Here is a 23,504-nt window from a genome sequence, read left to right as displayed (position 1 = left end):
GCCCTGTTTTGAGAAACTCATTCAAATGGTTTTGACTTTACAGCGGTTATTGCAAAACGAAAATAGTAAAATCAAATTTTATAATTTTTTTTAAGAGCTGAATGTGTCGGATTATACTTATAGCCTTCGACCAATTTTTTATTAATCAAATTATGGAATCTCATTTTATAGATTTGCTTATACAGGGTCACTCAAAAAAATTAATGAATCAGTCCATTCTACCCAAATTCTACCCGAAATGTGCAAAATATGATGAATTTCTACGTGTGATTTATCATTGCATTAATATTTTTTAGATTTATCAAAAAAATGGCGGCTCAAAAAATTAATGAAAAAACTCAACTTGAAAATGCTGGATATGTTTCATTGTATTTACTTCAGTAGCGGGGGAAGTTCTGTCGAAACAACTTTCGACCAATTTTTTTAATTAATTTATAGTAGGTGTAACAGAAACATAATAATAATTTTATGATTTATCTAAGAAACAACTTATCGAATTGATTGTGCTTCAGGGATCAAGGAAGTTCTGTTTAAATAAGTTTAATACAACTGTTTTTAAATAGTGCGTGGTTGTGAATTTGGCTAAATGGAAGTCTTTTGTGTTTCCAGGTTCGCAACAACGACGTCCTGATGGAGAGCTTCAGCGACGAAGAAGAAGAGGAGATGTCGAACGGACCTGGTGAAGAGGCCCCGTCGGAGGTGCGAGAGTTGCTGTGTCGGAAAGTGGAACTGGAGAGAACCCAGCGGCGCCAAGAGCTGCACAAACAGCGCGTGAAGGTATAGTAGATCGTCGACGCTTTTTTCGTCCCTCGAGGTGTTCCATTCCTCGCTTTTTGCGATATTTAACGAATCGAAGTGACATGCGTGACAGGTTTATGGAACGCATCGTTATTACCGAGACCGAGATTCGATTGTGCTTAATTGACGCGAATTCAATTACGGTCGTCCGAGTCAATTTGCCGATCCTCTGCCGTTTTCTTTTTGCAATATGCCAATTTCATTACAGCGGTACTCCATTGTTATTGGCTGTTCTGTGAAGTTCAGTATGTTATTGGAAAAAGTCTATAATAGCTCCTTTAAGGAGCCGTTAGATCGTGAAATTGAATAATTCGCATAGCGTGTAACTGTAGTCGTGGTGGAGGGACGCTCCCATCCCATCGTCGCCGTTTTTACTTTTCACTACGTGTCCTCGTCGGTTCTTTTCGTCGCTCCGATTTCGGGATTTTAGGCGAGATATTGTGTCAGTGGGTCCAGGATCCGATTGATATTGTTTGTACATTTGCATGTATCCGAATTCCGTGTCGGTCAGGAACCGTTGCGGCGGGCCGTGGGAAAGTGTGGGCGTGCAGCAGTGTTGGTGCACGGGTACTTACTTCCTCGTGCGACACACACACACTTGGACCTGTGCCAATCTACCGGTCGAGGAGGAGAGCCGGATGATTGGCGGATCTCCCGCACGTGTACCGTTAAAGAAGTCTCTCAGAGACAGACGACGACGGCATTCCATTCCGTTCCCATTAAATCCGATGCAACTCTAGACACATCCCCTGAGGATGCAATAAATCTCCACGAAACATTGTCACAGCTTGATTGTTCGCGGAATATACTCGGACGCGCATCGACGTCGACCTGAACGTGGAGGTGCGGCGCGAACGAGCAAAACGACAAGGACAGATGCGCAATACTTCATTCGAGACGAAAGGAAACAGATCGAAACGTTTTTAAAGCAAAAATTATGGCTTCATTTTAAAAAAATATTGTTTATTCGACACCGTATGACACATACACGTAGTACCTACACTCAAAAAAAAAAAATATGAACTAATAATAGTTGTGTCTTCTGGGGTGGATGGAATTGTTTCTCGTGAGGTTTGCTCTCCATTTGGTGGTTCTAAAGATCTAGGACTTCTCTTTTGTTTCCCATTGATTGAGCAAGTATGGCTTCACCAATAAGTCTTCAAATTCTTGTTCGCTCTTCTGAAAGCTGCCCAATGGATAAAATTTAATGTTCCTAAGTCAACTTCAAGCTAAAAACGATGGCGTGTACAGAATTTCAATATTTCTATTCGTTCTCAGGATATAAAGCCGCAAATTTTTATGTAGGACACCCTGTATATGGAGATGTGGAGAAAAACTAGAGATATTTAGAAAAGAAAAAAAAGTAGAAATAATCAATCGTGAGCGTGTTTCCGAACAGGTGGCTTCGATGTTAGTACAGGAAGAGAGAAGAAATATAGAAAAGCAATGGGAGGGAAAATTAGTAAACATTCAGATTGGAAAGATCAATACAGTTTGCGTAGAAAACAACATCAGAATAATGAGCGCCGATTCAATCATTAAGATATGCATAAAGAAACTTGGGTGGCGCCAAATGAAACGATAAAGAACCATACAGACCACTTTTTAATTGAAAGTAGACGTGCGAAGGATATAACCGACGTAAAAAGTTAATAGAGAAGCTGATGCCGACAGTGATCATTCGTTTCTTATTGCAAAAATAAAGCAAGAAATTTCAACCATAAAAAGTGAGGGGAGTTGAATGATAATCGCGGTGTAATCTCTTCGAAGGAGAAAAGACAAGAAGACAAAAAACAAAACGACTTTAAAGGAGTAAAGAGAGGAGAATAAGCAGGCCTAACGGATTGTTCTGATGGGGAGTACATACGTAGTACATGTAGAATTAAAAAAATTTATAGAATGATAAGGGAACCCCACTGAAGAAAGAAAAGCAACAAAACCTATACGTAGTAGGAAAAAAATATCTAATGAATATCGAAGAAATAGAGAATACTACCTACTCAAAGAAAGCGAAAATGTCAAATAACTCATTTAGAACATTTAAAGAGAAGTTTTTTGAAGAATTGAAGTAACCAAATACGAATGCAAAGAAGACTAAACTAAGATGCATACTAGGGACAATTTAGTTTTAACAGATTTTTACCATTTTGCCACTCATAGGTTTTTATTTATTGGCTGAAGACACTGAAAAACGAAAAACTGCACTTTTTAAACACACAGGCTTCAGTAAACTTTAATTCTCGCTTAACAGTTAACCCTTATGAAATTAGCATTCGTTTCTCACGTCCATGATGCCTTGTTTCTTTTTGACTCATTACTATGCATAGGCAATAGTTATTTTTTACACAAAAAACCTGCCATAAAATGAAATTACTTAATTCCAGATGTAATAGATGGTATCAACGAAAGTTTTTCCGAAATTATTAACTATTTATGACAGCCAGCTAGATAGATATAGCTTTTAAAATCAATATAACATGAAGTTAACGTCTAATTATTATCAAAGGAAGACATTATTCATTTCCAGCTACCTACCAATCAACGTAATTTACTTTGCTCGCTAAAACAAAAATGAAAATAACGGTGTTGAAGAGGATGGAGATATATTTGTGTCGCCTAGAGTCAAACGATAATGCTCTTAATCTTACCAACTAATATCATATTGGTTATCTCTCTCGGAAGCCTAAATAATTTTAATTTGCTATATAATGTTGTGTCTGTATTTCATCCGCGAATTCGCAATGATTTCGATTTCGGAGTGAAGATTCCAGACCTCCTGTAATGTTGTCAGTACTGTCAGGGTTCTTGCTGGATTTTTTCATATTCCTGTCTTAATTCAAATTCTCCAATCGGTTCATTTATTTTTTGCAGCTACATTATTTACGTTTCCTATTCAGCAGAGTCTCTAGTTGTACTATTTCTTCCTCTACGAAAGTTTTTTTTTCAGTAGTGAGTTAAACCCGAATATGTATTCACGCCTCACGCATGACGCCTGTGAATAAAACATTAATAGCGGCTTGTCCTTGTCGAGTACTAATATCCTTACATAATCCGAAGTGAATTTCCCGATTATCTTCTTTAAATTCATTGCTGTTGTGAATTATTTAAAAATATATGATTTCTTGCGAAATTATACCTGTCTCATGTATTGTACTGTGTCGATATTTGTAGCGGATCGTTTTCAATTATGTAATGTCTGGAATTAATTTCAGCTTCTCTTGGAGCTGGTATTAGAACAGCATCTTCAGTCTGCTTCCACTTCTCGTCCAATTTTCCTTCCCGTTTTATTGTTTATTATGTTCTTTCATAGTTCTTTGCTGTTTCTTTTAGTTTTCGTTTTAGTTTATTCAATGTTCTTTTATGTTATTTATTGTCACTAGTGTCGTTTAATCTTGTCATCCCCTGATCTTGTCTTAACGGAGCGAACGAAGTGTCCGTTTCAAAAAAATCATCTAAGGTTAGTGGATATATTTTACTTTTCAAGGTTTGTCGGTGAATTCCTTATATGCACGAATGACAGAGAGGAACCTGAATAATGTATCAGACAAAGTAGAAATGACAGCAATAACTTTTGCATTCTTAATGCGGCGTTAATGACACATACTACAAGATCGGTCATAGATGTCCTGTCAAGAAATTTACCAGAATTTTTGCACGTAGATGAAAGACAGAAGACAGAGATATACATCTATTTCGTTTGTCATGCCTCCACTATTCAGTTGCCTAAAATCATCTGGTTTTATAACGACGTCTCGTTTCTTACGTCCTGTTCATATCGCGACTATACAACAATAAGACTAGCATTCAGCACATCGGTACTTATTTAGAGCAACAAAGGGTTTTCACTTGCCTCTGTAGTAAAACGTTTCGACGCCGTATGACTAGATGAAAGATTTATTGCCCATTACCGAGCTTAATGAATAGTAATAATTCATCTGTTTGATCTTTGTTAGGTTAGAGTTTTTATGAAAGTACACGTAATTTTTTCGTTGTTGCGACGTTAGCGAAACAGAAACCGTACACAAAGCAAAGAAAAAAAAAAGAAAAATAGCGAAATCCGCGTTTCATTTCACGTAGCAACGCAACCTTTACGCATCTCTTGTAAGTCAACAAGTTTTTATACTTTTGACCTGACCTTTGTCGTCTGGCTGTTCTCAGAAAATCTTGAGTCAGGCCGTGGTCAGCGTGCACATCGAGGTGCGGCCGAAGTACCTCGTCCCCGACACCAACTGCTTCATCGACCATCTGGACAGGATAACCATGATCACAGCATCTCACGTCTACACCCTCATGGTGCCCATTGTCGGTAAGTGCGAGGAATGTGTGCGATTGCATAACTCTTTTCTCTCTTGGGTGAAAAATAAAAATCGCATTGTGCGTGCACCTGTCGAGTGCAATGACATTGACGGGCGCGTACTTACACTTTCCGACTTGGTCACGGTATTGTGGCGGCTCCGCGTAACTCGTTGTTTTGATGCAGTGCTCAGCGAGCTGGAGGGCCTGAGCAGGGGCGGCAAGTCGCCGGCGCCGTCGACGAGGAGCTCGCTCGATCCCCAGCACGTTAAGAAGGTGGCGCAGGCGGCGAAGAAGGCGCTCGCCTTCCTCAAGAGCAGGCCTCAGGCAGTGAAATGCGTCACGACGAAGGGGGCGGTTCTTTCTTCCACCACGTTCACGACGGAAGACGACTCTACGTTGGACGCGACGTTCAAAAACGACGATAAGATTTTGGCAACGTGCTTGGTGCTGAGCAAGGGACATAGGGAGCAGCAAAGCGGAAGCGAAGGTAAGTTGCGGGACGAAATTGAGAACTTTCCGAACGACTACGAAACAGGTGTCCCATATTAAATATTGAAAACCTGTGATGATCAAGTTAACGCCATTGTTGATAGCTTGAACGGAGAGGCTTAATTTAGTAGATAAATATACGCGTGTTTTAAATTGCAACTTGTATTTTTTTTTAATATATTTCGCTAGAAAACAAACATTTTCAATACATTAAAAATATAAAATTCATTCAAATATAAAAAAAAACTTGAGTAAAGTATTATTTTACAAAAAATTTCACATGTTTCAAAAACAATTATGTAAGCATAATATTTGAACAATTTTCATTCACACTGAACATAAAATTTCTGATTAGTTCGCGAGTTGTGGTTCTTCGTTCAATGTCTTCCTCTGTTTCTTTATTCAATATTTTCATCTATTCTTTCATTCAATCTCTTCACTTTTCTTCATTCTGTCTTCATCCATATTTCGTTCTTCTAGTTGTGACTTCCTTCTAGCTTCATCTATCTTTTACTTCTACTCTTCACAAAATGAAGAAATAGATAAAGTCATAATGAAGAAATAAATTAAGACAGCATGAAAACATATGATCTTCATAGATTTCATCATTGTATGTCTTCATCCATATTTCGTTCTATTTTTCCATCATCTCTTCATTCTGTGTTCATCTGTCTTTTCACATAATGAAGAAATAGATGAAGACATAGGATCTATTCTTCATCTATATTTCGTTCTATTTCTACATCTTATGGCTTCTTCCTATCTCTTCATTCTGTCTTCATCCATCTCTTCACAAGAAGATACATACCGCAGAAAAGTAGCACACAAGAGCACATATCACATAGGAGTGCACACAACCGCACACTAGAGAGAGATAGAGAGAAGAGAAGATAGAGAGAAGAGAAGACGAAATAGAGAGGGAAAATGTGAAAGAGATGAAGAGAGAAGATATAGAACAGAGACGGTGATGTAGATGAGAGAAAATATGGAAGAAATACATCAGTGGAGAGAAAATAAGATAAGAAAGAAAGATAGATAATGCATGTTTACGCGTAGAGTACACAACATCAGATCTAATCTGTAGTGCTGGCTCACAAAATAGATAACATCAGCTTTTTCAATAGATTGAGAGAAGATAGATGAAGGAAGATATAGAAGAGGGGGAAAATTATAGATGAAGGAAGATACAGAAGGGGAGATTATAGATGAAGGAAGATATTGATTATAGATGAAAATGATATAGAAGAGGAAAATTATACATGAAGGAAGAAATAGGGGAAAATTATATATAAAGGAAGACAGATGGAAGATATAGAAGAGGGCAAATTATATATGAAGGAAGATATAGATGGAAGGTATAGAAGAGGAAGAATTATATGAAGGAAGACATAGATGGAAGATGTGGAAGGGGGAAATTATAGATAACGCAAGATATAGATGGAAGATATAGAAGGGGATAATTAGAAATGAAGGAAGATATAGATGGAAGATATAGAAGGGGGGAAATTATAGGCGATGGAAGATATTGAGGGAAAAAATTATAGATATAGGCGAGAGAAAATTATAAATGAAGAAAGATACTGGTGGAAGAAATATAAGGGAAAAAATATAGGGAGTATTTTCCTTCATCTATAATTTTCTAGATGGAAGAAATAGAGGGGGAAATTATAGATGAGGGAAGATATAGAAGGGGGTAATTATAAATGAAGAAAGATATAGAAGAGGGAAAATTATAGATGAAAGGAGATATAGAAGAGGAAAAATATAGATGGAATATATAGAACGGTGGAATTGTATATGAAGGAAGATATAGAAGAGGGAAAATTATATATGAAAGATATAGAAAGGAGGAAATTTATACATGAAGGAAGAAATTGATGGAAGATATGGAAGAGGGAAAAATTATATATGAAGGAAGATATAGATGGAAGATACAAAAGAGGGAAATTTATATATGAAGGAAGATATAGAAGGGTGAAAAAATATAGATGAGAGAAGATATAAAAAGGAAAAATTGTAGAAGATGGAAGATATAGGATGAGAGGAAAATTATAGAGGCAGGATGATATAGATGGGAGATGTAGAAAGGGGGAAAGATAGATGAACGAAGATATAGATCGAAGTTATATAAGGGGGAAAATATAGATGAAGGGTGATATAGATGGGAAATTATAGATGAAGGGTGATATATATGGGAAATTATAGATGAAGGAAGATATAGAAGGGAGGAAATTATAAATGACGGAAGATATAGAAGGGGAAAGATATAGATGGAAGATATAGAAGGGTATAATTATAGATGAAGGAAGATATAGGCGAGAGAAAATTATGTATGAAATAAGACATAGATGGAAGAAATAGAGGGGGAAATTATAGATGAGGGAAGATATAGAAGGGGGGTAATTATAAATGAAGAAAGATATAGAAGAGGGAAAATTATAGGTGAAAGAAGATATAGAAGAGGAAAAATATAGATGGAATATATAGAAGGGTGGAATTGTATATGAAGGAAGATGTAGAAGAGGGAAAATTATATATGAAAGACATAGATGGAAGATATAGAAGGTACTGATGGAAGATATAGAAGGGGAAAGATATAGATGGAAGTTGTAGAAGAGGGGAAATTATAGATGAAAGAAGATATAGAAGGGAGGAAATTTATACATGAAAGAAGAAATTGATGGAAGATATAGAAGGGGGGAAAATTATATATGAAGGAAGATATAGATGAAAGATACAGAAGAGGGAAATTTATATATGAAAGAAGATATAGATGGAAGATACAGAAGAGGGAAATTTATATATGAAGGAAGATATAGAAAGCCGAAAAATTATAGATGAGAGAAAATATAAAAGGGGGAAAATTGTAGATGAAGGATGATATAGATGGGAGACGTAGAAGGGGGGAAATTATAGATGAAGGGAGAAATGGATGAAAGATATAGAAGGGGAGGGGGAATAATAGATGGAGGAAGATATAGATCGAAATTATAGAAGGGGGAAAAATATAGATGAAGGATAATATAGATGGAAAATTATAGATGATGGAATGAAGAAATAAATGAAGACATACAATGAAGACAGGATCTTCATCTATTTCCTTAATTGTACGTCTTCAACCTTATTTCGTTCTATTCTTCATTCTGCCTTCATCCATCTCTTTACAAAATGAAGAGATAGATGAAGACACGATTTTCATCAATTCTTCCTTCTAAGTATGTCTTCATCATATTTCCTACTATCTTTTCATCTTGTGGCGTTATTCTATCTCTTCATTCTTTCTCTTCAATTTCTTCGTCTCTTACTCCTGTGTCTTCATCTGTTTCTTCATTCTATGTTGTCACCCTTCATCTTGTGGATTCATTCTATCTCATCATTCTACCTTGATCCATTTTTCATTCTATCTAACTCTTCTTTACGATTGTGCCCACGTCGATTTCAAATAATATCCTTCGTATTTGTAATGTACGACTAAACTTCCTCCTTCAAACTGAAAACAAGGATGTTTACAGAATTGCAATATATCTTCGTTCTAAGGATATAGAGGGTTGCGGTCGTTTATCCGCATATTTTTTAACGAACACCGTTATCGAACGAAACGATAAATCTGTGCTTGTGACCTCATATTTTAAAATTATAGAATGCAAAAAAATAACGTTTTGGTATTAAGTTTCTGCGGTTTGAAAACAAAAAACCTGAAACTTAATGAAAGAAGTGTTGTCCTATTCGAACTCGCGATCTAAATATTAATGGTGAAGATTATGAAAATTTATTCATCTCTGCTGGCATCAAAATTCCGGTTGAAAAGTTAAAAATATCTATCCTGAATATTATAAATTAGCGCGCGAGAATAGTTGTTCGTAAAGTTAACGGAACTTCAGGTTTTTTTTACTGAAAAGGCCGATGCAGTCAAATACCGAGTGACCGTGAAATACTTGTGAAAAATTAAACGCGACGTTATCTATCCATAATTTATATTATACTAATATGGAATAAGGTAAAAAAAATATGTGTAAATATACGAAAAGGAATCAAGGATTAGGTCAGTGGGCGAAAAGTTTGTTGGTCTAAAATTGACTGTGTTGAAATTTTGTTTTTGGCAAGTATTTCATGCGTGGGTGGTATGTGGTGGTCGGCATCTAGGCAAGACCAATAATCGTGATTTTTCCCCAGATGAACCCAAGAAATTAGTTAGCGAAGTGGTACTATTGACAGACGACCGAAACTTGCGTGTAAAAGCGCTAGCGAGGGACGTGCCCGTGAGGGAGCTTGTAGATTTCATGCAGTGGGCCGGACTAGGATGAACCTCGAAGAATCCCAGGCGCTAATAAGAGCAGTCACTAGCAAAAAGGGCGAGATCTCGAGATAACGGTGAGTTTCTGGGAGTCGGATCTGCGACGAGTCGACAAAACAGTGTGGAGATTGTGTTTCTGTTTTGTTCGTCTAGTGTAGACCTACCCTAAGATCTCATCGGTTCGGTTTTTGTCTAAAGTTTTTCCATTTCCAGATTTATGACCTACGTACTTCTCACTTCTAGACAAGAATTCATGTACTTGTTTAAGTTAAATTAATCGTTATTGTAGTTTATTTAATTTAGCGTGGGGTTTGACGTCACCTCTTTAACTGTTTTACACGTTCGATCGGGTTGTGAGATGTTGCATTCCTCGTGTCTCCCGATTAGGTTGTTAACACGCATACACACAATACAAACAAAATTAGCGCATCGTGCCATTTCTATTTTATTTATGTAAATTGATTGTTTTTTATATACACAGTATTTACCCCCCTCAGATCTTGGGTTTTATTTTTCTCTAGCACCTAGTGAGATAATGTATGTACTTATTTTAACTTTTTTTATATATCACAATATATAAAAATCTCTGTCTTTATTCTTAATATTTTTTTGTTTGTTTTTTTTTTATTAACGATTAAGAGATAAACTTACATACTGTATTTAGGATTTATACAAGTAAATTATATGAACTGTTGTTAATTATTGCAATTGTTTTGCTCAGGAATTTATTGTACATAAATAAATAATATGATTACGTACATTGTGTTGTTCTTCCCGCTGCCATTTATTAGTGAAACGCTATGACCGAGTGTTTGTGTTAGCAATCAGTCTGTGGTTGTGTGTAATTATGGTTTATTTATAGTCGCTAGATGTTCAAGAGGACAACCGCACGTCTCATGCAGCGGTTCATTCATAATGTGCGTCGCTTTAATTGTCGCTTTTGTCGTCCGACAGCCGATAGAATTCAGCTCTATTCAGCAATTAATTGGCTAAATTTGAAACAGCGACAGCGACACCGTCGCACTGTCGAAATTTTTTATCCGAATTAACGGACGCGTTCCGAATTTAATCGAAGGATTTCCCAGTCCATATTTCGTGAAACAATGCGCCTTCTCTCGGTCGAATAGTCTTGCATAATTGCTGTATTGAAAATTCGCAACGCGTCGATTTATTGCTGAATACTAATAAGTGTGTTGCTGAGATCTAGACATCTACACACATCACTTCTTGTCGTATTGGATATGCGATTCGAGTAAGATCTATGCGTGAGAACGACGGAACCCACTTGACGCGAACACCACGCCTTGGCGATTTCGATGCGGCGCATCGGAAGTGAAGATGGCTGGAATTTTTCGGCACCAGTTTCAAGGACTTTTTAAGTCGACTGTTGGTAACCGTTACGAGAATCAACAGATTATCTGTATATTTCAGGAAAAAGTGAAGCCTAATTGTGTTTCGTGATCATAACGTATGGGGGACAGCATTTTTAGAATTATTTCTCCGCAACAAATTGAATGATTTTATTGACATGAATAATTAAGACTAATAATCATAATGTTAATGAATTCCCGTAATTTCAAGGAATTTAGATAATCGAGCAAATTAAATTAAACGATGACGTAATGCATTAATTTTCGAGACGTACATCCGGTGTGAGCAGTGTAAAAATTTTGTATAAAAATGTCGAGAAGAATAAAGCAATTTTTACAATGTTCTCATTAATCTGTTTCTCGTATTTTCTTAAGTCGATTTGCTATGTCAATGTTGATCTCGTGTTAAAATAATTCCAGCGTTTGTGTAGTGTTGCAGTGGTGTTGTTGTGTTGTTATAGTGCTGTAGTGTTACATTATTGGTATTGTGGTTACGATTGTTGTTGTTGTTGTGGTAATGTTGTGTTGTTGTACCACTCGAATGAAATGTGGTCAGTTGGGTCCTAAAATGTAGTTTGGGCATCAAAATGTGCTAACCCGTTTCCATCCAAAAAAATTGTAAACTGATATTAAAAAAAAAAAAACAACTTATCCCGGCGCCTCCACCATTTGCAGGCATTTTTTTTAATTGAATATTTTATTAAAAAAAAATTTAGCAACTAGACAAGGTAAGTCAGTTAAAAACGGACACCTCGAATAACTTCTTTATTTTAGAAGATAGAAGGCAGGTGGGTGGGCGGGGCTAGCACTTGCTAAGAAAAAAACTGATTTTCGAAAATAACATATTCTCTAAGAAAATAGAGGGAGGGTAGGCGGGGCTAGCTAGATAATTGAAGCTCATTTTTAAACCGAATTTTCCGGAGGTTTCTTAATCAGGGACTATAACTCGAATCAGCACGTTAAGGTCTACATTTCAGATTTTTTTGAGAATTTTTCCAAACACTCAATTTTGACATTTTCGGAAATTTTTATATTATTTCCGAAAATTAGTTGAAGACATTTTCTTGCAGATTTCTACATCCAGAATTCATTTTTGGCTTCATTTCTTCAAAGATTTCTACCGTTTTTGCAAAATCGCCAGTTGAAATACAGCAATTTTTATAGTTCCATCAAAATAGCTCGGTATGAAATTTTTGTAGATAAAAAAAGAAATTATTATTAATTTTTGTTTTAAAGATGTACTGTAGTTTTTATATATCCACAGAAATGTTTAAAATTTGTTTCTTTTAGACAATAGCGAGTTCAGTACAGGTCAGATCACGTTAGGTTAAGGGGATGTTTGCTAAAAGAAAACTGTCGGATTTTTAATTTTGCCGTGTTATTGTCTTCACAAGAAGTTTGCGTGTAGAAAAATAAAGACGAGAAGTAGTGGTAAGCTGGTTGAACTCAGGAAAGCTGGGGTGTAATTTATGACACCCATAATCTCTGGTAACAGTTCGGCACCCGCTTTTCGTGTATTATTGTTCGATTTTCGTTCGTCAACAGTTCAATTTTCATATACGCATTTATAAAAATGACCACAAGAAATTAATAAGAAATAAAAATCTGAATGTGTACAAAAATGAACTTCGAAAAATTAAGACAACAAATAGTAAGTTGAAGCAATTATAATTTAATTGGAAAACTGATTGATTTACAACAAAAAACGCACTCAGCCCAAAAATTATTATAAATGCAGTTATTTTTCGGTCACAAAATAATCACTTTCGCAACACTTAAAAAAATTTGTGGCAAGTAAAACAAAATCAATTTTAAGTGTCCAAATGGTTCTACTGAGTGTGTCCCTATACTAAAATGCAACGAGAAAATCACCAATTTCTGCATCAGTACGTACCTATACATATGTCATGATGTAATGCAAATTATAAAATAAACTACAGACCAATAACTTGTTTCGTTTTTATTTATGCGTATTTATAAATATACCCAATTGTTTTACTTAAAACTAAGTACTTCAATTATTTGGTTTACATATTTCAATTATAACTGGTTCCCTAGCTGGTTGGTATCGGCTAAGTTCAAACTAAAGAGGTATAGAAACTACCTGTGTATACTGAATGGTTATCCGGCTAATTATAAGGTTTATGGTAATATTTTATTCAACAAAATAAAATTCTTTCAGGTAATACACTTTGATCTTTGACAAAAAGCCGAGAAACAATAGGGTTGGTGATTATATAAAGTAACAATAATAAAATTTCTATTAGTAACATTGACTTACACTTTATGTAAGTGTATAAAAACAGCGGCGGGTCTAAAAAACAATAATATTTATATGTACAGAAATTAGGAAATAAAAGCATAATACTAGTAAAACTAATCAAATGATGATTAAACTGCATTTTTTGTCTGTCGTTTTAGTAGGTTTTTGACATAATAATTCTGATAAAAGTTTTTTCGACTTTTTCGTGGCTTTGAAAATGGAATCTTCGACTTTCGTCCCATTTCAAAATTTACTCTTTATATATTTCAATGGTCACAACGAGTTCACTAACTACACTGAAGTAAATTTATGCAAAGATTAAATTTGTCACCGAAAAGATGTCGGAAGTAATAAATTATCCCATCGGTCCAAGAACGTTCGTTGGGTGTTATGCCCCGATCCGAGAGAGACCGCAGTAAGAGACAGCAAATGGAACGAATAAAATACAGCTTCAAACATGATCAGTTTTAAATCAAAATTATGAAGTTTTACAAATCGGGCATTTTTTTTTCTTTTTGAAATATCATAGTAAACACTTCAAAGAATGTCCATGACTTACTTTAATGTGAATTTTATAACTATAGTCGGCACAATCGGACCTAATATTAGCGTGATTTTGAGCATATTTGCGATTTTATTGGAGCAAAACAGGTCATTTATTCTCCAATTTTATAAGTTCCGGACACTAATAGCATATCAAAGATATTGTAAAAAAAAAATTGGGTTCAGATTCCAACTAGTTGTCTAGTATTTGTGAAACAAAATCTACTGTAAATTCACTGAAAACTAAACCGATAACATCACCTTAAGTACACAAAATAAGACATATTTTATAGCAAATAGTATACCACAAACATAATTAGCCCCGCTCACCCACCCTGCCTCTATTTCAGTGATTGATCTTATTCGGTCCGAATGAAATGAATGATCTTTTGTTGAAAAGAACTAAAATTAGTCTATAGGATGAGAAGAACGGGGTGGGCGGGGCTAGTACTTAATAAGATAAAACTGACATACCTTCCAAGAAAATAGAGGGTGGGTGGGCGGGGCTAGTATTTCATAAGATAAAACTGCTTTTGACATTTTCGACCATTTTTCACACATTTTCGATAATTAGCTAAAGACATTTTCTTGTAGACATCGACATCCAGAAATCAATGTGGAAAACGACGTAGACTTGAAAAAATAGAGGATGGGTGAGCGGCGTTAAGATAAAACTGATTTTGACAAATGACATACCGTCTGAGAAAGTTATAATAAAATTTTTTCAACATTTGCGTTTCGAGTCAGCGATTTGAGGTTCGTCATAATTTAATTTCGTTAATACGAATGATTTATCACAGATTGGAATTTTTATCTATTTAAGTTTAAGTAAGCATAATGACGAAGTGCATTTTTTCTAGAAAACGTTGGTATTTTTCAATATTTTTGCAAATAAGTTCGTTCTCAGAGCTAGGAATTTGTTGCAAACGACTAGGTAAAATACGCGAATTTAGACGTAGTGATAATTTTTTAACAATTTGTGAAAAATTTTATATTGATATTTTACCGGCGAAACGTTATAAAGACAGTGAAATGAATTATAAATAACAAAAATTGAGGTACATTCTTCACGAAATTCTTGATCAATAACAATTAGATTTTCTGCCATAGGAAAAAAAATAGACAGTTTTAATTTGTTTGTGTTTCTAAAATTTAATTTTTTGGGAAAAAATTTCCATGTGAACTCCTAAAAACGCAAGCGCCCCTATATAATTCTTTCGATATTTTTGTAGATAACGCTAACCAAAATTTGTCTAATCATCCCCACCAATAATGTGATGACGTCACTTCAAAATTTACATAGTAAATAACTTTTAAATTATATAAAATAACGTCCAGATTTTTGGAAAAAATTTCGAAATTATAAAACATTATTTTTGTAATTTAATTTTGAATCCGCAAAACCGAATCCTTTGAAATCTTGCAGATGTTTTAAAGTTATGATAAGCATAAAAAATTTTCAATCAAAATATGTATATTTGTTTATCCCTTCCAAAAAATTGATGACGTCAACTCAAAATTTTGCCGAATAACTCCTCTCTAAAATGTCCGAAATATGATGAGTCTATATTTGATTTATCATTCCATTCATATTTTTTAGATTTGCTTATACAGGGTGTCTCAGAAAAATTAATGACTGAGTCAGTTTATTTTATTATTAATCAAGAATTGCAAAACTGAATACTTTGAAATCTACCAGACGTTTTGAAGTTAACAATAACTTTTTAATCAAAATGTATCTGTTTATCCACCCCAAAAAAGTGATGACCTGAAACTTATTTTCATTGCTTTTTTTTAAGCAACGAATTTACGTATGCACGCGGACTATTATTCTTCATTTGCAAATTTAGTATCATTACTTTTGGCTAATAAATAAAAAAATATTCGAGGTATTCCCTTTTAGCTAATTCATCCTATACAAAGACTCAGTTTTTTTGATACCACAACAAAGTGCATATCTTTGTTTATTTGTCTACAAAATAGATGTGCAAAGAACCCTGGTACGATTTTTTTGGACCCTTGCATTGTTAAAGAATTTTAAGAAAACTGGAATAACTATGCTTATAAAACCTAGGTAAAGACCGACAAGAATACGTTAAAATATACAGGCTGTTCCATTAAAACAAAATCTGTGTGTTAATAATTTTAGTGTATACCACTCAAAAAACCGTATAACTTTGTCTCCGAATTTTTTTCTATTTTCAAAAATTAATGATATATCGAGGACCACACTTAGTGACCCACCCTGTATATCTTGATTTACTGTTACTGATCACCGAAAGTTGACTTGTAAGCGCATTCGTTTCGAATGCGATTTATACGTTAATCCGCCGACTGGTTATAAAACAAAAAAATTGATAGCAGTTTTTTAATACGGTCTCTCCGCGGGGTCTCGGTTTTAAACTACTACCGTTCAAATGGGTAATTCGGAAAACTTTTTTTCGGAGCTCAGAAACATCCTAATCAATTCAAATAAAACTTTGGGTGAATTTTTTGACACGTAGTCGTAGATTTTGCTCACAGGTTCTTGTTGAATGTTAATCGCTACAAGCACTGTAGAATAAAATTACCATCTTTATTAGAAAGACAGCAAAAATAACTTCTGCAAATGACACATATCGGTTGTGCTTCTGAGGTGAGGGAAGTTTGAGATAAATAGTTTTGACACATTTTGCTGGAAATATTTGAATTTTGAATGTATTATATGAAAATTGAGAAACGCTTCGAGAACAGACAGCATTAAAAATTGTTAACAATGCCAGTTTTATGTCCACAAAAAATTTACCTCAAGATCGTACTAATGTAAGGTTAAATGAATAAATTTCGAATAAACAAATAAAGCATTTGATTAAGTACTGTTAGTAACATCATCAAAACATACATTAATATCTGTTTAATAGGTATGCATTAAAAATTTGTCTTAATTGTTTTTAAATATTTAACGTCTTATCGTCTTCAAGGTTAATTTTTTGGATTTTTTTCTCAATCAAATGTTATAGTTCAATCAGTATTGTACACCCAAGGTAAAATTTTTACCAAAGAATGTGAATATCTTATTGACTTAAATCACCATAAATCTTCGATTTACATGTATTCAGCATTTTTTAGGCAGTAGGTACATAAATATTTGAGCTTCCACGAGCTTCAACGTATGTCCGTTGACGTAAGTATCATTAACAGCGCAATAGTTTCAATCTCGGCAAAATAGAACGCAACCGTTTACGCTTTTAGGTGAATTTTCTCGTTGAAGATCGCAGGATGACTCGCTTATATCGCAGACAAAGCCGTGCCCAAGCAATTGTTTTCAATTGACAGTCGAAAAATTTCGCGTCCGCAATAATAGGGCCTTAAAATTGAAAGAGAACTGGTTTGGCTGCCTAGCAGAAAAAAATCTATTTTCGAGTTGAGTGGCAACGCTAATAAAATTTGATTACAATGAAGATAGATAGTTGGTGGAATTAAAGTTCAGTGTACCTGAAAAGTGGAGACGTCATCGGCTGAAACTCGCACAGAATGTGTCGCATGCCCGCGTGATTGCAGGTGGCGCCGCCACTGCGCCATTGTTCGCAATTAAAATATTTTCATGTGTAATTGCGGTGTCGGAACGCGCCGCTACTGTTTTTCTCGTTGTTGCGAGAAAGTCATGGTTTCGTCGGGAGTCGATCTAACGGTAGCGCTCAGACCAGCGTGCCCTCAACCATGGATTGTCTGCTCGCATTATTAAATTATACACCTCGCCTAATGTGGGAAGGAAACGATTTGAAGCTCCATTTCAGAACGTTTTCGGTAATTGCATGTGAAAAAATTTGCCAATTTCGGTGCTTAATTTCTGGTAATTGAGGCCGCGGTGGCGAACGGCCAAGTTCAAGGACCATTGTGTCCAAACGGAAGAAATCGAAGAAAAGCCGCATTTTTCGAACGAAAAAATTCGTACTTGACTTGCGTCTTTGCCCCACCTTACCCTACATAGCGTTGCATAACATTTGGACAAGTTGATGACCGCCTTTGGCCCTCTTATTCGCTTTGATTAATGAACCCGCATCGATCTGACGTGAAAATGCGATCGACTCATTAAACATCCAATAAAATTTTGGAGAATTTACGATGGAATTCGTAATTCTAGGAATCATTTTTTTTTGCGCGAACTCTTAAATTATTGTTGGAGGAACAGTTCTGGTACGCCTCTCCTGCGGGGCAAATTAACCTCCGACCCCCCCACCTACGTTACAAGCTCTTAAAAACAAAACAGCCGTCTTTACTTCGGATGGGATACGTTCGATTTGGGAAAGAACAAGGTGCGATTTATTTAAATGTGATGTCATGAGTCTCTCGGGCATGATGGAAGCCATATTGGAACATGAAGGTGAAGGCCGACGATTTGCCTTGCTTGTGTTGATAAGCAACTTTTAGCAACGTCAAGAATAAAAATACACGAAGAGAAGTCTCAGAAGTAAAAAAAAAATAAAAACTAATTTTAATGGGATTTTACCTGCTGTTAACTCCTTTTTTGACCTATTTTCGATTTAACTGGATGCTTTAAAATAGGTCATCGTATCTCGTACTAATTTCGGTATTTGCAAAAACGAAGAATCAAAAGCAACAGTACCTTCTCATCATGGAGTAGCGCATCAAAAATCTGAAAAAAAAAACTTTTTTTAGAAAAATGAACCCATTTTTTATTATTATAGTTTAATATAAGACACGATGAACAAAGAACATCCTCAGGTTGGAGCTAAACCAGACGTCTTTCATATACAAATAATATGTCGATATAACTATACTTTACTAAGAGATTAAGTGATACTTTAATAATATAATATCCAAATATTAAATTTTCAAACGATTAATATTCTTTTGATTATTTTTTCTCTCCTTCCTTCGTTAAAAAACTGCCTTGTATTGACTTATCAATCTTATCATAGTTACTATGGTTGACAACCACGATGATTCTATTTAAACCTCGGCGGAGTATAAGAAATACTTATACATCGCCCAAACACACTGTCACAGAAATTAAGCCCCGGTAGTCGAAGGTTATTTACACATTATAAAATTTGATTTTGCGATTTTTGTCACATTGTGATAACTTCTGTAAAGTAAAAACCAGTGATATAAATAATACCCTCACAATCTGAACGCCCTATATTTAAAATAAATAATCAACGGGAAAAATGTATCCTGGGTAAATGCTTAATTTCAACTGTTTATGTTTATACTTCTCAACAATTCGACTATTAGCACGTTCAGATAACAAGCGTCAGCGGCGGCATTTGTGTTAAAAGAAAATGAAATTTGTTTGATTTTGTCTCCGCAAAACAGAGAGGAACATTTATTACACAAAAGTGTAAGATGACGTCATAATTTTTTGTTGAGTCCATAAACGAATGGTCAGCGATTAATTACCGTGCTTATGATAACCGTTTGCAAGATTTTAAAGTATTGTGTATTGCAATTTCAAAATTAAATTATAAAATGTTTTTATACAATTTAGAATTACTTTCCCAAAAATATGGATATAAAATTTAAGGAACATTTATTTATGTGGAAAAATTGTAAATTTTGGAGATGACGTCATCCCATTGTTGGTGGGGACGATTACACAAATTTTGTTTTTTCCATCTACACGATATTCCTGACGTCCATATAAAATTTGACAACAATTAGTCCATAATTTCGGAGATTGTCTAATAAAAATCAACACAGACAAGAGGCAGACAGACAGAAATGCGAGACCAAATTTTTCATACTCTAAGGGATCATAAAACGTCGTGAAAACATTACAGTACTTATTCTTCGGATGGACCCCATTACAATACTTCCGTAGTTTACGCTCGAGAAGTAAAAAATTGTAAAATCAATTAAACAGAATTTCATTCGTTCTAGAAGCACCATCCGACAAGTCTAGTTTGTTAGATAAATTATGAAATTTGATTATGTGAATTTTGTTTTTATGATATCCCGTATAAATTCAAATAAAAATAAATTGGAAATTAAACTAACGTCATCACATACTTCCCGAGCGTAAGCAAAATGTAAGGCCCGCCCACCCGCCCTATCTCAATTGTGATGAATTTTTCATTCGTTGTCAGACCTAGGAATGGAGCATAATTGCAAAATCTTATTTACCTACAAAAATTTACCATTTTGGTGATGTTTTAAGTTTCTTGTTGTGAAAAGAAGACTTCGTATATTAAGAAAAAAAAATTAGGATGTCGTCATCAATTTTTTGGGAGAAATAAACATATATTTTGATTAACAATTTACCATGCTTACAATAACTTTAAAACGTCTGCAAGATTTCAAAGTATTCAGTTCTGCAGATTCAAAATTAAATTGCAAAATGTTTTATAACTTTGATTTTTTTTCAAAAATCTGAACGTTTCGGGTAAAAAAACAACACGACTTCATAAACTGCATGTATACAATTTAAAACCTGTTTACTATGTACAAGTTTGAAGTGACGTCATCCATTATTGGTGGGGATGATTAGACAAGTTTTGGTTAGCGTTTTATCATCTAGGTGATATTCGTAATATAAATATAAAATTTGACAACAATCGGCCCAGTACTTTCGGAGATTAATAAAAATCGGGACGACAGACAGACGGATAGACAGACAGACAGACGGAAACGGGAGAGAAAATGTAAAAGTACACTCGATTACAATGGACGTATGTAAAACTAGAAGTACGGTTGTGTTCAGTAAAAATGGGAATTAAATTTTTTCACAATGTAAACAAACTGACTTAATTTATCATTTATTTGTCAAGTAGGCAATTATTAGGTTGGCACTTGCTTGTCAGACCTCACATAAACTAACCTATTTGTTCACAAAACTGGCATTTCACAGACAACCGTTCAATTTTCACGACGCTGTTGTTGCTTATTTTCTAACCGATTTGAATAAACGATATAATTTGACAACAATCGGTCCAGCAGTTTCGGAGATTACGTGTCTAATAAAAATGGATACATACACCAGACAGACAGACGGACGGAAACGAGAGACTAATTTTTCCTACTGTAGGGGTCATGAAACGTCGAGAAAACATAAAAGTGGGCATTCGTCCGATGGACTCGATTACAATGGGTCCTTCGCTTACGTTCGGGAAATAAAAACAAAAAACTAAAAAATTTAATATTGAAAAATCGAAAACTGGAGACTGAAAACTTGAAAAATCCAAAAACTGAAAAAAATTCACATTAAAAAAAAAGAAAAATGATAGAATCCGAACAGTGAAAAGCGAAAAATTTAAAAAATAAGTAAAATAAAAACCGAAACGAAAAATTGTATTTAGAAAAATGGAAAAATTGAAAAATTGAAAACTCGTGAAATTGAAAATTCAGTTAAAATTAAATTTGATTACTCCTAAAAAATGTAATCCTAGATTCTATTATTTATCAATATAAAATTCATCTTCTGTTTTTCAGACCCAATTAGAATGACTGATCAAAATGTAATGGGGGTGGGTGGGCGGGGCCACTTTTTAATTTGATTTAATCTTAGATTCTACAGTTTGTCAAAATAAGTCGGTGAAATAGAGAAAAGAGGTGTAAGTTTAGCTTTTTTCCAAAGAGTCATATAACCAAGCATTATTGTTCAGTCTTACCTTAGCAAGTACTAGCCCCACCTACTCGCCCTTTATTTTCTTAGAGGGTATGTTATTTTGGCAATATCGGTCTTATCTTGTCAAGTACTAGCCCCGCCCACCCGGCCTTTATTTTCTTAGAGGGTATATCAATTGGCAAAATCAGTCTTATCTTGGAAAGTACTAGATCTTATCAAGTTTTTTTCTCATTATGAAAGAGGTAGCGATCATTTTGAACGTAATGAACGTATGTTTTAAATTTCTTGTTGTGAAAAGAAGGCTACATATATTAAGAAAAAAAAGGCAAAATATGTAGTTAGTAGACAAATTTACAAATCTTACTAGTAGTTTCGGAAATTTTTCTCTAACAAAATCGCCAACAGACGCCAGAAAAATGGAAAGGGGAGACCTACTTTTTCATACTGCAGGAGTTACTAAACGTCCAGAAAACATGAAATTAGCTATTTGTCAGGTAAGCCAGAAAAACAAAATAATCGCGGAACCAGCTTAAAATATTTATATTTTACCAATAAAACAATTTTTCCTTTTTTCATTTTCTTTCATTATTCATTTTGTAATTTTTCAGTGTTTCGGTTTTATAATTTTTCGTTCTTTCAACTTTAATTTTTTCAGTTTCACGACTTCCAAATTTTTGAATTTTTCGTTTATTCAATTTTTCGAGTTGCAATTTTTCGATATTACAATTTTTCATTTTTCGGTTTTTCAGTTCCTCAACATTTAATTTTTCGATTTTTCAATTTTTCGATTCCTCAATTTTTCAAGTTTTTTATGTTTATTTTTCATTTTCCCGATTTTTTAATTTTCATTTTATGGGTTTACAATGTTTCGTTTTTTCCTTTTTTATTTTCTTAATGTGTTTTTCGATTTTATTTAATTTTTCAATTGTTCAATCTTTGATTTTTCAATTCTTGGATTTTTCAATTCTTGGATTTTTCAATTTTTAAATGTTTCAATTTTGCAATTTTTGGTTTTCCAGATATCCGCTTTTTCGATTTCCCTAATTTGGAATATTTCGATTTTAAAATACATAAATACAGTTTGTTAGAAACTTAAAAATGGAGAAAATTCACAATTTCTAAGTTTCCCAATTTTTAATATTTCGATATTTGCATTTTTCGTTTCTTTAAATTTTTCAAGTTCTTGATTTCCGATTTTTTTTCATTTTTGATTTTTCAGTTTTACAATTTTTCAGTTTTTCCATTTTTTTTATCGAAAAGTTGAAAAATCGAAAAAATAAAAATCGCAAAGTTGGAAAATCAAAAAACTGCAAATTGAAGAACTGAAGAAACGAAAAATTGAAACATTGAAAAACTAAAAATCGAGAAACTTAAAAATCGAAAAAAATTAATGAATGGAAAAATTAGAATACCCAAAATTATAAAATCGAAAAATTATAGAATCATAAAAATTCTAAAATCGAAAAACTGTATCATCCGAAGATTGGAAAACTGAAAAATTAAAGATCGAAAAATTGAAAAATTAAAAATCGAAAAGTTGAAAAATCGAATAAATGAAAAAGTTTTAAAATCCAATAATTGAGAAATGGAAAAATTTTAAAGTCGTAAAATTAAAAAAGTGATTTTTTTTTTTAATTATGATTATCATTAACATTTTTAAAATGAAAACTAGAAAAATTGCAAATAAAAAATTTAAGAAACCAAAAATAGAAAAATGAATAAACTGTAATCGTAAAATTGAAAAAGTTAATTATTTTAAAAATTATTATTATTAGTACATATTTAAAATGAAAAAAGAAATATTGCAAATCAAAAAATGAAGAAACGAAAAAAAAGAAAATTTAAAAATCCCAAAAATGTACCATTTGAACCATGTTTTAAGTT

General features: G+C 34.0%; 1 protein-coding gene and 1 long non-coding RNA gene across 5 annotated transcripts in view; one reads left to right on the top strand and one right to left on the bottom strand.

Moving 5' to 3' along the window:
* LOC135142109 (telomerase-binding protein EST1A) overlaps window positions 1–10,635 on the top strand; it is a 101,564-nt gene extending 90,929 nt beyond the window's left edge. For 3 of the 4 annotated variants that reach the window (XR_010282466.1, XR_010282464.1, XR_010282465.1), the window contains 5 exons: window positions 610–777; window positions 4,957–5,104; window positions 5,279–5,581; window positions 9,757–9,954; window positions 10,091–10,635. Coding sequence is in view for 1 of the 4 variants with exons in the window: in XM_064073779.1 (XP_063929849.1) it covers window positions 610–777; window positions 4,957–5,104; window positions 5,279–5,581; window positions 9,757–9,887 (750 nt within the window). In the remaining 3 variants the exon portion in view is untranslated. Of the gene's footprint in view, window positions 1–609; window positions 778–4,956; window positions 5,105–5,278; window positions 5,582–9,756 lie in introns of all 4 variants that reach the window. The other variant, XM_064073779.1, reaches the window with a different exon arrangement.
* The window catches only part of LOC135142206 (uncharacterized), a 43,336-nt gene continuing 28,196 nt past the window's right edge, over window positions 8,365–23,504 (bottom strand). The window contains exons 2-3 of the long non-coding RNA XR_010282474.1: window positions 18,543–18,689; window positions 8,365–9,073 (exon numbers count right to left, since the gene is read on the bottom strand). This is a non-coding gene — a long non-coding RNA (uncharacterized LOC135142206). The remainder of the gene's footprint in view (window positions 9,074–18,542; window positions 18,690–23,504) is intronic.

Source organism: Zophobas morio, unplaced genomic scaffold (genome assembly GCF_036711695.1).
Source record: "Zophobas morio isolate AGI-343-1 ecotype UQ-CSIRO unplaced genomic scaffold, CSIRO_AGI_Zmor_V1 ptg000004l, whole genome shotgun sequence".
In the NCBI taxonomy this organism is placed as follows: domain Eukaryota; kingdom Metazoa; phylum Arthropoda; class Insecta; order Coleoptera; family Tenebrionidae; genus Zophobas; species Zophobas morio.
The sequence above is the reverse complement of the archived record's forward strand: the minus strand, read 5'-3'. Positions and strand labels throughout refer to the sequence as shown.